At 37.1% G+C, this 15,812-nt stretch overlaps 3 protein-coding genes across 3 annotated transcripts; 2 read left to right on the top strand and 1 right to left on the bottom strand.

The window, feature by feature from the left end:
* The first annotated feature begins 256 nt into the window (after positions 1-256).
* LOC121904688 (nuclear factor 7, brain-like) lies at positions 257-2,006 on the top strand. Its single transcript, XM_042422545.1, has one exon. The coding sequence runs from the start codon at positions 391-393 to the stop codon at positions 1,816-1,818; it is 1,428 nt and encodes a 475-aa protein (XP_042278479.1). The 5' UTR covers positions 257-390; the 3' UTR covers positions 1,819-2,006.
* A 6,474-nt stretch (positions 2,007-8,480) lies between these two features.
* Positions 8,481-10,058, top strand: LOC121904687 (nuclear factor 7, brain-like). Its single transcript, XM_042422544.1, has one exon. The coding sequence runs from the start codon at positions 8,481-8,483 to the stop codon at positions 9,906-9,908; it is 1,428 nt and encodes a 475-aa protein (XP_042278478.1). The 3' UTR covers positions 9,909-10,058.
* A 1,144-nt stretch (positions 10,059-11,202) lies between these two features.
* Positions 11,203-13,970, bottom strand: LOC121904686 (UDP-glucuronosyltransferase 2A2-like). Its single transcript, XM_042422543.1, has one exon. It carries the CDS (start codon positions 13,959-13,961, stop codon positions 12,378-12,380), a length of 1,584 nt encoding a protein of 527 aa, XP_042278477.1. The 5' UTR covers positions 13,962-13,970; the 3' UTR covers positions 11,203-12,377.
* Between the last annotated feature and the right edge of the window lie 1,842 nt (positions 13,971-15,812).

The raw sequence follows: 15,812 nt of genomic DNA, 5'->3' as shown, positions 1-15,812 counted from the left end.
GATTTTTCTGAGCTGTAGAAATAGAAACAAAATAGATCAAAATGTTAAGACATGAGCACTTCATTTTGCTTAGTCTACAGACGCCTGCACAAGGAATTTTTACTGTAATGAATGAAGAACTAAAAATGTACCTGAAAGACGTCCTGACATCACCATCTGCTGGTGACAAAACTACATGTCAGTGTTTCCTTCTGTTAATATTTTTTCCCTGTGACAGTTGTAAGTAGAAGTGGAAGTAAATTTTGACATTGTGGATCAGAGCTGAGACGCCATTACAGGGTGTGAGATCTCTGCTGGAAAACATTCATTTGAAGGATTTTAAGTGATCAAGTGAAGGAACAGTAACTTGGTGAGTCTGACTATTGAAAGATCATTTAGACATCAAAGCAAATGGCTGAGAAAATTGCTCTTCTTGAACGTTATTTGAGTTGCCATGTGTGTTCAGAGACTTTCAGAGATCCTGTGTCTCTGACCTGCAACCACAGATTTTGTTTAAGCTGTCTGCAAAAATTTTGGAAGCAAGCTAAAAACAAAAACTGTCCCATTTGTAAAAGAAAATCCTCAAAGGATCATCCACAAGTGGACTTTGCACTGAAGGAACTAGCTGACTCATTTGCTGGGAGACAGAAAGCTGGATCATCTGAGACAGAAAAGGGAGAAAAAAAACTGACGGTGGTGTGTAGTAAACATCAAGAAGAGCCTAAATTGTTCTGTGAGGATGAACAGAGAGCTGTGTGTCCTGTCTGTGAGTTTTCTCTCCACCAGAGTCACAAGGTGGTTCCTGTAGAACAAGCAGTCAGTGACCTGAAGGACCAGCTGAAATCTGACTTAGAGTCTCTGCAGGACAAGAGGGACAAATACAGACAAGTGGAGAAAACATACAATGAAGTCATTCAACACTCCAAGAAACAGCTTTTGTCCACAGAGAAGCAGATCAGAGCAGAGTTCAACAAGCTCCACCAGTTCCTGAAAGAGGAAGAGGAGTCCAGACTGGCAGCTCTGAGGGAGGAAGAGGAGCAGAAGGGGAAGACTATCAGCACAGAGATGAAGAGGATTCAGGAGCAGATCTCCTCTCTGTCAGACAGTATCTCTGCTGTTGAAGAAGACCTGCAGAAACACAACGTGTCATTCCTCAGCAGTTATAAACCCACTCAGACCAGAGCCAGAGACCAGTGCTCACTGTCAGATCCACAGATGGTCTCAGGAGCGCTGATAGATGTGGCCAAACACCTGGGCAACCTGTCCTTCAGAGTCTGGGAGAAGATGAAGGAGAAGGTCCACTTCAGTCCTGTCATTCTGGACCCAAAGACTGCAAGTCCCTGGCTCTATCTGTCTGATGATCTGACCAGTGTGAGACGTGGAGACACAAACCAGCAGCTCCCTGATAATCCAGAGAGACACAATAATTATACCACTGTTCTGGGCTCTGAGGGCTTCAGCTCAGGGAAACACAGCTGGGAGGTGGAGGTGGGAGACCATCCTGCCTGGAATGTCGGTTTGGTTAAAGAGTCAGTTGACAGGAAGGGAGAGTTATTTGCTACACCAGAATATGGAATCTGGTGTTTATGGCATGGTGATGGAAAATACACTAATGGTCTTAATAAGACTGTCAGTGTGAAGAAGAGTCTCCAGAGGATCAGAGTCCAGCTGGACTATGACAGGGGGGAGGTGTTCTTCTATGACCCTGAAGACAAGACTCACATCTACACTCACAGAGACACTTTCACTGAGAAACTCTTCCCATTTTTCTGTATTTGTCCAGCTGGTGATGCTGAAACCACTGATATCAAAATCTGTCAAACTGAGATTTCTCTGTGATGTTCAGGAAGGTTTGTGTTTTCAGCATTTTGGTTTTACTTTTCTATTATTTTTTCTTTTATCTGAAGCAGATTTGATTTGATGTTGAGGGTCAATTGATGTTTTTGCTCATTGAAACAAATTATCCAAAGTGGTTTTCACGTACAAAACAGACACATGTACACCTCAATAATTGTTTTTAATAGAGAATTCACCATAAAACTTTTATATATATTCTGACTTCAATATCTATTTAAATCACATTATCAAGGTAAATAAATGTTCATCCAGAAAAAAAAAATCAACAAAATACTGAGACTTTATTACATCATCATCTGAGGTGAACTTTTATACAAATACAAATCAAAGCTGTTTTTATTATAACTTTTTATCCTGGTTAGTAGCATCTTGTTTTTAATCAGACTACAATATAATATAGATATAAGAAACACTAATGACTGTACAAAATACTACAGTTGGGGGGATTTTTAAACTTTCATCATAGTACAGTTAATTCATAATTAAGTTAAGTTATTTCAGTGTTGATCATGTTTTAATTTCATTTTTTACACTTTAAACTCAGAGTCTCAGTGGTTCAGTGTATCAAAAATCATTCTGGCTCTGATTGATTATTATTTGTTCTTTTGTTCTTCAACAGAACTGATTTGTTGTTGAGGGTCACAGATATTGTTTTTTCTTGTTTTCATGCAAAAACATGAAAACCTAAACCATTGTTCTCATCTGAATTTTTGAAAGACGTTGAGCCGTTCAAGATTTAGTTGTTTTATATTTAGAATGAATTTATTAAAGATGGTAACTCCGTTATGTTTACTGTTTAATGGATTTCAACAGAATATTTACTTATGTTGTTAAATACTCTGATTCTGCTTTCTTGGCTTTCAAAAATAGATTTAGTGTGTAAGTTAGTTGTGTCACCTCTTAAAATAAAGATGAATTCACAAGAAAATATGGATACAAAATGCTGAAACTGTTTCACATCATCAAGAGACAAACTTTACAAATCAAAGCTGTTAATTATCCTGGTTATCAGCATCTTGTTTTTAGTCAAACAACATTGTATAGTAGTATATATCCACTGTACCGAATGCTTTGATTGATTCAGTTTGGTGACAGTTTCAGTCATCAGATTTAAATTTTTATATTTTTGGGTCTTTTGATGAGTTATTTCAGTTGTGAATCTGTTGTTTTATTCTTTGGAAACAAGTGTTTTAATATAGTTTTATTTTAATTCAGTGTTTAATTCTGACAGTGCTTCTGCATACTGTGTGTGTCATTTTGGTGGTGTATACATGGATTGATAAACTGCAATGTTGAGATGATGATCAGCATAAAACAAACAAAATCAACCAAAACAATTCAGTTTAATTTTTCTGAATCAACTATATTTTATAAAATGTACATCTGATGGATGCTGCTTGTCATGATGTGTAATTAAATCACCAGCAGTTTTTATTCCAAATGTGTGTCAGTCAGAAAAGGAGATACAGGTTGTTTCATTTTCTTTACAAACATCTATCAAATAGTCATGTGACTTTACAAAAGGTAAAATCTCACAAAACAATTATACAACCAGTTTATGCAAAATACAATATTTTCATTTAAACTCATTAATGGTTTAAATCTCAATTTCTTCTTTTCAAAACAACAAATTTCTTACTGAAACTGTTTCAACTTCAGTTTTCAGAACACAGTCTCATAATCTTTGTGTCGCCTCTTCAACATTTATGGACAGTCTGAACTTATTTAGTTAATATTTCCTTTTGTAAAGTCACATGACAAATTAACTGATTGTATATAAAAAAAACCTGAAACAACCTCATACCACCCTGATGAAGCTAAATAGACAAAACATGTGAGTAATAAAACGTGACATATTAGAGAATAGTTGTGCAACCTGTTTATTTTAATGGAGTCGTGTTAATTCTCACACTGGTCTGCACCTCGCTGTGTGTGTCAAATATTGAAACAGTCAGAAAAGAAGGGAAAACTTTATTAAACAAATCCTCAGATGATAAAACTGAATGTATGTGTGTTTACCCTCCACTACTTCAAGACATGAACATAAACTCTAAAAGAGGCTGTTCAATTTAAAAGAAATCATTTACAACAGTTTCCTCCAGAAATATATCTATTTTCAGTTTCAGACTTTGTATTTCTTCATTTAAGGTGTTGATAAGGATTGTGATTTAAGTGTTGTGTAAAGGTTATTTGTATGTCGGCGTTCATCGTTTTAACTTGAAAGATTAAACTGAAAAACTTGAAGTTGTGTATTTTTTCATTCAGTCTGGTTCAGCAGTAAGTAGCAGCAGTTCACTCATGATGAGAAGACTTTGTTCTGTGACATGATGTCAAAGGTAAAACACTTTATAATCCTGCTGGTTCCTCATCACTTGATGTTCTGTTGAACAATATTCACTTTAAATTAAAGGATGAGGCTGGAGATCTTCTATTTTTCGTACTGTCATCAAATGTCATGAACAGATTAAACGTTTGTCCTTCAACACTTCCTGTCCCCAGCCTGTCTGACACTCAGTCCCAAACACATTGGTTCCTACTGGAGATGTGAACCTTTAAAAATGAGTCACAAATATATTTTGCCTCCTGCCAAACACTTTATGCCACAAATATTTCACTGTAAAAATACAAATCAATGACATCATCATGATTGAGAAAAGCAGCGGCCACATGTTATATTTTCTAAATTCTGTTCTCTGTATCACTAGTGTTGTTTGCACATATACTGTTAGTAAAAGGATGAAAAATGAACCAAATAGTACATTTTGTTTAAAAACTTCTCATAAAATAAATGTTAAGTACTTAGAATTTATATGAGCTGTAATGTTGTTATTTTTATTATTAAGGAAGAAAAAGATGATAGAATGTAGCCGTTTCACCTTTTATTTCCCATATATGATGAAACTATAAAAGCTTATATATGAGAAAGGAACTGTACTTTACTGAGTTCAGAGTGAAATATTTTACTCTGAGGGACATGCTGGCACCACCATGTGCTGGTGACAGAACTACATAGCAGCGTTCCCCTCTATTAATAGGAACTGAAAGCAGATTTTGACATTGTTGACCAGAGCTGAGACGTCATCACAGGGTGAGAGATCTCTGCTGAAAAACACTTTTGAAGGACTGAATGTAGAAAACTGAAGAAACAGTACTTTGGTGACTTTTGTTATACTGAAAGATAATATAGATATCAAAGCAAATGGCTGAGAAAACCTGTCCTTCAGAGTCTGGGAGAAGATGAAGGAGAAGGTCCACTTCAGTGCTGTCATTCTGGACCCAAACACTGCAAACCTCTGTCTCCATCTGTCTGATGATCTGACCAGTGTGAGACATGGAGACACAGAGCAGCAGCTCCCTGATAATCCAGAGAGATGCACTAAGTGAGCCGATGTTCTGGGTTCTGAGGGCTTCAGCTCAGGGAAACACAGCTGGGAGGTGGAGATGGGAGACCATCCTCGCTGGAATGTGGGTTTGGTTACGGGGTCAGCTGACAGGAAGAGGCATCTATATGCCAGACAAAATGGACACTGGTGTTTACAACATGGTTGTGGAAAATACAATAATGGTTTTGGTGAGACTGTCACAGTGAAGAAGAGTCTCCAGAGGATCACAGTCCAGCTGGACTATGACAGGGGGAAGTGTCCCTCTACATACTGCAAAACTACAACTGTACTCTTCTCACCATGATTTTAAGAGGTTCTGCTGAAGGGTGTGTGTGTGTGTGTGTGAGTGTGTGTGTACTTCAATAAGCATTAGAGCATTGAATGAATATCAACAGCAAATACTGATTTAGCCCAATATTTATACTGACATTTGGTCAGGTTACAGACTTTAAGTTTAGGTGATGGAGAAGGACTCGAGGTCATCAACTGTTTCTAACTAGTTAACTAGTATATATGTGTATATATATATATATATATATATATATATGAGAGAGGGAGATAGATAGATAGATAGATAGATAGATAGATAGATAGATAGATAGATAGATAGATAGATAGATAGATAGATAGACAGATAGATAGATAGAAATTACAAAAAACATTAAGAATTAAGAATTCATACTTTTCTCTTTGAGACTTTGCATTTTGTAAAAACAGGGAATAAGGAGTGTTTGTATATTTTGGGAGAGTAATAAGAAAAGTAATTAACTCAAAGACTGTAATGTTGACACCTCTTGTTTCTCTGTTAGAGATATTGTTAGGTGGAGCAGAGCAGGTGGACCCAAATGAAGAAGACTGCAGGCTGAAGAATAACTCCTTTATTAAAGACTGATTGGCTGGGGAAGACACAGGGAGCAGGGCAGAGCTAACAAGACCTGATGCAGGACAGGTGTGGAGGGAAAAGCAGAAAAAACACAGGAAGAAAAACCCAGAGCAGCAGTCAAGAAACCAGAAAACACAATCCTCTTCATAATTAACCAACATATATAAACCCGTCTAAGAATATAATCTAAATACACAAGTAACATACTTATTTACAATTTAACAATGATGCAGTTCAAATGTGGCACACAGACTGTAAATGCAAATACTCAAATCTTACATAAACAAATGTTAAACTCTTAGTCACATTATGCCACTAATGTGAAAGCAAATTTCAATGTTCTATACAAGAGCCTTCTCCCACTCAGTCCAGTATAACAAACAGGGGAAAAGTCTGGGGACATTTGGTTGACTGGTGGACAAGAGCAACTAAGGAATATAGAGACAGACTGTGACAGGATAATGACAGATATATAATAACCTGTAGTTGTTCACAGAACATTCAACTATTAAAACAACTTCTCTGTGTTTTGAGCTGCTTTTTTCTCAAGTGTCATGTTCTTTTCTTTTGGAGTGTATCATGTCATTTAAATTTTTAATCTCAACTCTTGGAAAAATAACTGCTGCAAGAAAAGAAGCAAATGATCTAAAAAATCTGGTTATGATACTTATACATTCAAAATATCTTCAGGACATTAACAGAACATTTATGTGTCGTTTCCGACTAAAATATTTGATTATTTGTTATTTGTGTAACTGAACAGAAAGCTCATTAAGACCAGTTAGATTTGCAATTAAAGACAGATGTGAGTGGTTATAAATGATGGACGACTTTATTACGTTCACAACAAAAATTCTAAATTATTAAAACAAATACTTTAATTGAAATCTTACAGAATTAAACAGATAAATACTGGCTGTCACTAAGTTTACACCCAGAAATATAAAACACTCATAAAGTAATACAACACAGTTAGACCTTGTGCTGTTTTAGTGTCTGCAGAAAAGGGAGGCTGAAGCACATTACACACTTCTGCACAAGCACACAAAACCACACATGCAGCTAACTGAAAAGGTGTGATTGTGCACTATACCGCCACCATGTGCAGGGAGGGGGAAGATCACCAGTATCCTATAAAAAAGAATAAAAAGTGACTTGACTGAAATAAATAAAAAAAACCTGGACTGAAACCTAAAGACACTCAGCATTAAATCTGCCCATCTACTAATAAGTATAATTAAGAACAAACATCAAGGCGGACAATCGAAGAAAAGAAATGAGTGTTAGGCCTGTTAGATATTTGACAATAAATAAACAATGTGACATAAAAGCAGCATAATAATTAAAACAAAGCAGCAGTGGCCAGGTCCTACAATACAAGTAGAGGTAAATGTGAGGGTGTTAGGTCTCTAGGTATTCAAAGAAGGATCTACAGACATTTAGATCATTTCCCTCATTGAAGTGAATAATGCTTAAAGGCTATAGACTATATCAGGGACTGCTTAACACTCTCAAATTATCTAAAATACAAAATACACTTTTTAAGCCACATGTCATGTCCACACGATCAAGGCTGCTTATGAGCTGTAGCAAAGATTTAAAATATTTAGAAACACCAAGTTGACTAAAATATTTCACCAAGTTTAAATGAAACACAACATACCTCTCTCTGGCCTCTCTCTTGTCCACCAACACTCACGCTGACTACCTGTTCATGTGCTCTGAGAGGTGAAGTACCCAAGACCAGAGAGGGAGGAGGGGGCAGCGCTGTGAGTCAACCTGCAGGGTTTCATTCAAGAACATTTCAATCTGTCATATTTGTTTTGCAGTTGTTAATCTTATGATGATGACCTTTCAACCAGTGCATGATGTGATAGACTCAAATTCTCCTGTGACCCTGAACAGGAAAAATTATGAATGAGTGACTGAATGAGAACATGTGTGGAAAAGAAAAAACAGCAATAAGTTGTACAAGATCAGAAAAAAATGGTCAGTGAAGGTTAAATTAAAAAACTTTGAACTAGCGCCTGTATTTAAAGTGAACCCCAAATATTTAATCTAACTGACATGCGAGCAGAAAATGTTTCCTGGTACATGTTCCTGTTGGTTGAGAAATAAAAATGTTGTAAAACTGGTTTAGTGTCAGTCAGCCAGTTGAAATGTTCACTCCTCCCTGGAGGACTAAAGCACCAACCTCTCTTTGTTTCATGTTTATAAGTAAACAAAAACAAAAGTAGATTTTGCCATCGTTGATCAGAGCTGAGACGCCATTACAGGATTTGAGATCTCTGCTGGAAAACACTCATTTCGAGGATTTCAAGAAGGAACTGTAACTTGGTGAGTCTGACTACTGAAAGATAAGTGAGATACCAAAGCAAATGGCTGAGAAAATTGCTCTTGTTGAAAGTTTCCTGACTTGCCATGTGTGTTCAGAGACTTTCAGAGATCCTGTGTCTCTGACCTGCAACCACAGCTTCTGTTCAAGCTGTTTGCAAAAATTCTGGGAACAAGCTGAAAACAAAAACTGTCCCATTTGTAAAAGAAAATCTTCAAAAGAACATCCTGGGGTGAACCTTACACTGAAGGAACTAGCTGACTCATTTGCTGGGAGAAAGAAAGTTGGATCATCTGAGACAGAAGAAGGAAAAAAGAAACTAATTGTGGTGTGTAGTAAACATCATGAAGAGCCTAAATTGTTCTGTAAAGATGAGCAGAGAGCTGTGTGTCCTGTCTGTGAGGTTTCTCTCCACCAGAGTCACAAGGTGGTTCCTGTAGAACAAGCAGTCAGTGACCTGAAGGACCAGCTGAAATCTGACTTAAAGTCTCTAAAGGACAAGAGGAACAAATACAAACAAGTGGAGGAAACATACAATGAAGTGATTCAACACTCCAAGAAGCAGCTGTTGTCCACAGAGAAGCAGATCAGAGCAGAGTTCAACAAGCTCCACCAGTTCCTGAAAGAGGAAGAGGAGTCCAGACTGGCAGCTCTGAGGGAGGAAGAGGAGCAGAAGGGGAAGACTATCAGCAGAGAGATGAAGAGGATTCAGGAGCAGATCTCCTCTCTGTCAGACAGTATCTCTGCTGTTGAAAAAGACCTGCAGAAACACAAGGTGTCATTCCTCAGCAGTTATAAACCCACTCAGACCAGAGCCAGAGACCAGTGCTCACTGTCAGATCCACAGCTGGTCTCAGGAGCACTGATAGATGTGGCCAAACACCTGGGCAACCTGTCCTTCAGAGTCTGGGAGAAGATGAAGGAGAAGGTCCACTTCAGTCCTGTCATTCTGGACCCAAACACTGCAAACCCTTGTCTCTATCTGTCTGATGATCTGACCAGTGTGAGACGTGGAGACACAAACCAGCAGCTCCCTGATAATCCAGAGAGGAACACTAAGTATTTCACTGTTCTGGGCTCTGAGGGCTTCAGCTCAGGGAAACACAGCTGGGAGGTGGAGGTGGGAGACCATCCTCGCTGGAATGTGGGTTTGGTTAAAGAATCAGTTGACAGGAAGGGAAAGCGACATGCTTCACCAGAATATGGAATCTGGTGTTTAAAGCATTACAGTGGAAAATACACTAATGGTCTTAATAAGACTTTCAGTGTGAAGAAGAGTCTCCAGCGGATCAGAGTCCAACTGGACTATGACAGGGGGGAGGTGTCCCTCTACGACCCTGAAGACATGACTCACATCTACACTTACAGAGACACTTTCACTGAGAAACTCTTCCCTTTTTTCAGTTTTGGACCAGCTGGTGATGCTAAAACCACTGATATCAAAATCCGTCAAACTGAGATTTCTCTGTGATGTTCAGGAAGGTTTGTGTTTTCAACATTTTGGTTTTACTTTTCTATTATTTTTTCTTTTATCTGAAGCAGATTTCATTTGGTGTTGAGGGTCACTGGATTTCTTGCTCATTGAAACAAATTATCCAAAGTGGTTTTCACGTACAAAACAGACACACGTTCACCTCAATAATTGTTTTCATCAGAAAATTCACTTTTAAAAGACTATTAAATATATTATTATTATATTATGTATATATTCTGACTTCGATATCTATTTAGATCACATTATCAAGGAAAAATAAATACTGATCTGTCATCTGAGGTGAACTTTTATACAAATACAAATCAAAGCTGTTTTTATTATAACTTTTTATCCTGGTTAGTAGCATCTTGTTTTTACTCAGACCACAATATAATATAGATATAATAAACACTGTAACGACTGTACAAAATACTACAGTTGGGGAGATTTTTAAACTTTCATCATAGTTAAATTAATTCACAATTAAGTTATTTCAGTGTTGATCATGTTTTAATTTCAGTTTTTACACTTTAAACTCAGAGTCTAAGTGGTTCAGTCTATCAAAAATCATTCTGGCTCTGATTGATTATTATTTGTTCTTTTGTTCTTCAACAGAACTGATTTGTTGTTGAGGGTCACAGATATTGTTTTTCCTTGTTTTCATGCAAAAACATGAAAACCTAAACCGTTGTTCCCATCTGAATTTTCCGTTATGTTTACTGTTTAATGGATTTCAACAGAATATTTACTTATGTTGTTAAATACTCTGATTCTGCTTTCTTGGCTTTTAAAAATAGATTTAGTGTGTAAGTTAGTTGTGTCACCTCTTAAAATAAAGATGAATTCACAAGAAAATATGGATACAAAATGCTGAAACTGTTTCACATCATCAAGAGACAAACTTTACAAATCAAAGCTGTTAATTATCCTGGTTATCAGCATCTTGTTTTCAGTCAAACAACATTGTATAGTAGTATATATCCACTGTATCGAATGCTTTGATTGTTTCAATTTTGTGACAGTTTCAGTCGTCAGATTTAGATTTTTATATTTTTGGGTCTTTTGATGAGTTATTTCAGTTGTGAATCTGTTGTTTTATTCTTTGGAAACGTGTTTTAATATAGTTTTATTTTAATTCAGTGTTTAATTCTGACAGTGCTTCTGCATACTGTGTGTGTCATTTTGGTGGTGTATACATGGATTGATAAACTGCAATGTTGAGATGATGATCAACATAAAATAAACAAAATCAACCAAAACAATTTGGTTTAATCAGTTTTTTTCTGAATCAACTATATTTTATAAAATGTACATCTGATGGATGCTGCTTGTCATGATGTGTAATTAAATCACCAGCAGTTTTTATTCTAAATGTGTGTCAGTCAGAAAAGGAGATACAGGTTGTTTCACTTTCTTTACAAACATCTATCAACTAGTCATGTGACTTTACAAAAGGTAAAATCTTACAAAACAATTATACAACCATTTTTTGCAAAATACAATATTTTCATTTAAACTCATTAATGGTTTAAATCTCAATTTCTTATTTTCAAAACAACAATTTTTTTACTGAAACTGTTTCAACTTCAGTTTTCAGAACACAGTCTCATAATCTTTGTGTCACCTCTTCAACATTTATGGACAGTCTGAACTTATTTAGTTAATATTTCCTTTTGTAAAGTCACATGACAAATTAACTGATTGTATATAAAGAAACCTGAAACAACCTCATACCACCCTGATGATGCTAAATAGACAAAACATGTGAGTAATAAAGCGTGACATATTAAAAAATAGTTGTGCAACCTGTTTATTTTAATGGAGTCGTGTTAATTCTCACACTGGTCTGCACCTCGCTGTGTGTCAAATATTGAAATAGTCAGAAAAGGAGGGAAAACTTTATTAAACAAATCCTCAGATGATATAACTGAATGTATGTGTGTTTACCCTCCACTACTTCAAGACATGAACATAAACTCTAAAAGAGGCTGTTCAATTTAAAAGAAATCATTCACAACAGTTTCCTCCAGAAATATATAAATTTTCAGTTTGAGACTTTGTATTTCTTCATTTAAGGTGTTTAGAGGATTGTGATTTAAGTGTTGTGTAAAGTCTATTTGTATGTCGGCGTTCATCATTTTAACTTGAAAGATTTAACTGAAAAACTTGAAGTTGTGTGTTTTTTCATTCAGTCTGGTTCAGCAGTAAGTAGCAGCAGTTCACTCATGATGAGAAGACTTTGTTCTGTGACATGATGTCAAAGGTAAAACACTTTATAATCCTGCTGGTTCCTCATCACTTGATGTTCTGTTGAACAATGTTTACTTAAAATTAAAGGATGTTGTACCATCATCATTAAAACTCAAGATACCAAGACACAGATTAGTACTGAGTTTAATACATCTTCATCATCTTTCTCCCTGTGTTGCAGAAAAACTCCACTCAACTGAGAGGATAGTATCTATATTATTTTGGGGTTTTTTTCTTCCCACCAAACACTTTACGCCACAAACATTTCACTATTAAAATGCAAATCAGTGACATCAGCGTGACTGACACCAGCAACAGTGTGATTACATCGATGGAGTGGTACTGAATCCAAGACATCTTGTAGGAGTCGGTCTTTAAGTGAGCTGCTCCCTTGTGTCTCATGACAAACTCGATCCAGAACACGGCTCGGTCCAGAGGCTTCATGGGCTGGTCTCTGTGCAGCCTGGAGAGCTCCTGCATGTTCTCCCTGTAGGACGGCTGGTGAAGCACCTCCTTCACCGCCTCCAGGAAGTTGTCTTTGTTTAATGTGCCAATGTCCAGCACTTTGGCAATGCCCCTCGCTCTCATCCTGAACAGGTTATCATCCTGGTCAAACATCAGAGGAAGGCCAACGATGGGAACTCCGTGATAGATGGCCTCTTGAAGTCCGTTGGTGCCTCCGTGAGCCACAAACACTCTGGTCTTTGGGTGTCCTAAGAGGTCATTTTGAGGCAACCAGTCCAGCAGCAGGGTGTTGTTTCCCAGGGTGGACGGTCTCTTCCCGGTATGCCTCCAGATGACCTTCTGAGGCAACTGTGCAAAAGCGGCAGCCACATGTTCTGTTATATCCTCAGGGAGATTCCCCACCAAGGTCCCCAAGCTCATAATAATGACACCGTGCTCTGCAGAGCTCTGGACAAAGTCCTCCAGATCTTGAGGAAGCTCTTTGGAGGGTTTACACTGAAACCCGCCCATGTAGACAACGTTGGGCATGGTGGGACGAGGGAACTCAAAGGTGAAGTCAGTTCTCATCAGCCAAACATCTGCTGCCTGAACAAGCTCATCATAGTGGACGTCTGGACCAAAGTGACGGTGGACAAATGGTGTGTAGTGAGAGTCTTTTATCATCACCCGGATATTACGCACCATTAATGAGAAGAAAACATTTTTCACCCTTTGCCAAAAACTCATCCTATCAGTCAGTTCACTGCCTGGTATGGGAACATATGACAGTGGTGAGGGGGCAACTGTCTGATGTCCGTCTTCCATGATTGTCCATCGTACATTGAAGACCAGAGGCAGACCCAACCGATGAGCCAGAAGAACCCCTCCGCCGAAGGAGGGGTCAGTCAGAACAACATCGTACTCGGCCTCTTGGAAGAACTGCATCAGTTTAGCATCCTCAAAAATCTTCTGAATTTTATCAACCTCGACTTTGTGAACATGATCCACCATCTTCATTAACTCCTCTCCACCTTTCAAATAAGCTAAAGTCGAAGTGTGGACCTCATGCCTAAGCTGCAGCATTCTTGTTGTAAAATAATGCATGTTGTTCACATCAAATCCAGGGAGAACGTCGAGGGTGATTGACTGGTAGTGATGGGACTCTGCTTTGATGTACCAGCTTTTTTCGGGCCGGATCACTGTGATGTTGTGACCTCTGGAGTGGAGCTCTTGGATGAGGACCTTCATGTTGATCCAGTGGCTTCCATCCACAGGAAAAACAAGGACTTTCCCTCCATCAGCACTGAGAAGAGAGCAGAGCAGTGCAACCAGTGTCACCAGTCTCAACTGGATCATCTCTGAAGTGAAGCTGGAACCATAAAAACAGAGAAGAGGTGCAAAATTAATAGGATGACTTCATATATAATACTGTGTCAGGAAGGTTTTAATGTTCACTGTAGATTTGCTAATGTTCTTTTTAACAGTTTTCTGATCCAACACAGTTTAGAGTTCATTGTTAAAATAGTTACAGTCAGTCAATAGTAAGAAAAAACAGAGATTTGAAGAACCTTTTTGGTTGAACCCTCTGTCTCTTTAACTTTCTATTCATAAATCTTCCACCAGACAGCAGAGTGTCAGTAAGACTCCCAGTTTCATGCTGTTGTTTTAAATAACAGAATAAAGTCAGTCACATCAGATGAATTGAGATGGTTGCAGGTTGCACAGTTTCTCTATGTTTGTTAATTTCTGCTTCACATTTATGATCTTTATAAACATCATGTCATCTGAGAATGAAACAGTCAACATATTTAACTGTGATAATGATCAGTGTTGTAATTCTACTACTTTTTGCGGTAACGTAACTAATTACTTCAAAACAATACAATACTTTCAAAATAAAATGACGCAATTACAATTATTGAAATTTATATGGGCTTGTTACTTGTTACTTTTATATATTGTAAATAATATCTGTTACTGAACTGCTGCTGCTGTTTCTGGTTTGAGTTTTGGATCTGCGGTAAAACTCTCTTATGTTTGTGAAACTGGATTGAACTGAACTGATTTGGGGTTTTGGAGAAAAGTTACACTATTGCATTAAAAGTAATGCGAAAGTAACTTTCCCTAGTAACTAATTACTTTATTTTCTGTAATTGGTTAAGTAATTCAATTACTTTTTGGGAGAAGTAACTGGTAACTGTAACTAATTACTAAGTTTCAGTAAATTGCCCAACACTGATAATGATTACATAACAGTGAATGTCTTTTCTTGAACATTTGATCACATTTTGAAATTCTTGGATGCCTCAACAATTGCTTTATTTTTTCAATCACATCAACAGATTTTCATTTAAAGGAACTTTAAACTATCAGACACAAATCATGTTAACAAGATGAGAAATCACTTCACTTAGTTCAGTTCATTCCAATAAAAATCTCTTGAATCTATTGACTTCAAATTACATTTTACTGGACTGAACATCTGTCATATCTGACATATTTGCTCCAGTACTCTGATATGAAATGAATCCACTCCTACATGCACACGTTCCTCACAACTCTTCTATTTCTTCCGCAGAGAGATAAATAAGTCAAACATCAGTTTGTGCGTCTGTACATGTTGGGATACCTGCAGTCTGAAAGGCTGAAGGTTTAACACTTATCAACAAGCTCAGTTTGCACCTTGTTGTGAATATGTGATGCAACCTGAGTGACAATGTCTTGATTCAATGACAATAATTCATGTTTTACTTACAGTGGAGAGGTGTTGTACAGCAGATTAACAGTCAGTTTGTCTCAGAGTCGACAGCAGATCTACACTTTTCACTGCTTTGTGACTGAAAAGTCTTACATTGAATGTTGTGTAATATCCTGATCAAAGTTCATTGTTCAGAAGTGACTTTCTCTCATAACACACTCATAAAACAGACCACAGACCTCTAGTTTCTCTTTAAGTTATTATATTTTTAGATTCAAAAGATTGTAAAAGACATTGACAGAACATTTATGTGTTGTTTTCAGCTAAAAATCTTTATTTGCTTTGTTTTTTAACAGTTGTTAATATATAGATAATACGTGGGGAATGAAATATGAAATATTAAACTTTTATTTTGTACAAGATCAGAAAGGTCAAATGTGAGTTTCATTAATAATTTGGACCTCGTACCTACATTTTCGATCAATGCCAAATATTTAATGAAGCTGGAT

Source organism: Thunnus maccoyii, chromosome 9, assembly GCF_910596095.1.
Source record: "Thunnus maccoyii chromosome 9, fThuMac1.1, whole genome shotgun sequence".
Lineage (NCBI taxonomy): Eukaryota > Metazoa > Chordata > Actinopteri > Scombriformes > Scombridae > Thunnus > Thunnus maccoyii.
Note: the sequence above shows the minus strand (reverse complement) of the source record. Positions and strands in the feature narration are given on the sequence as shown.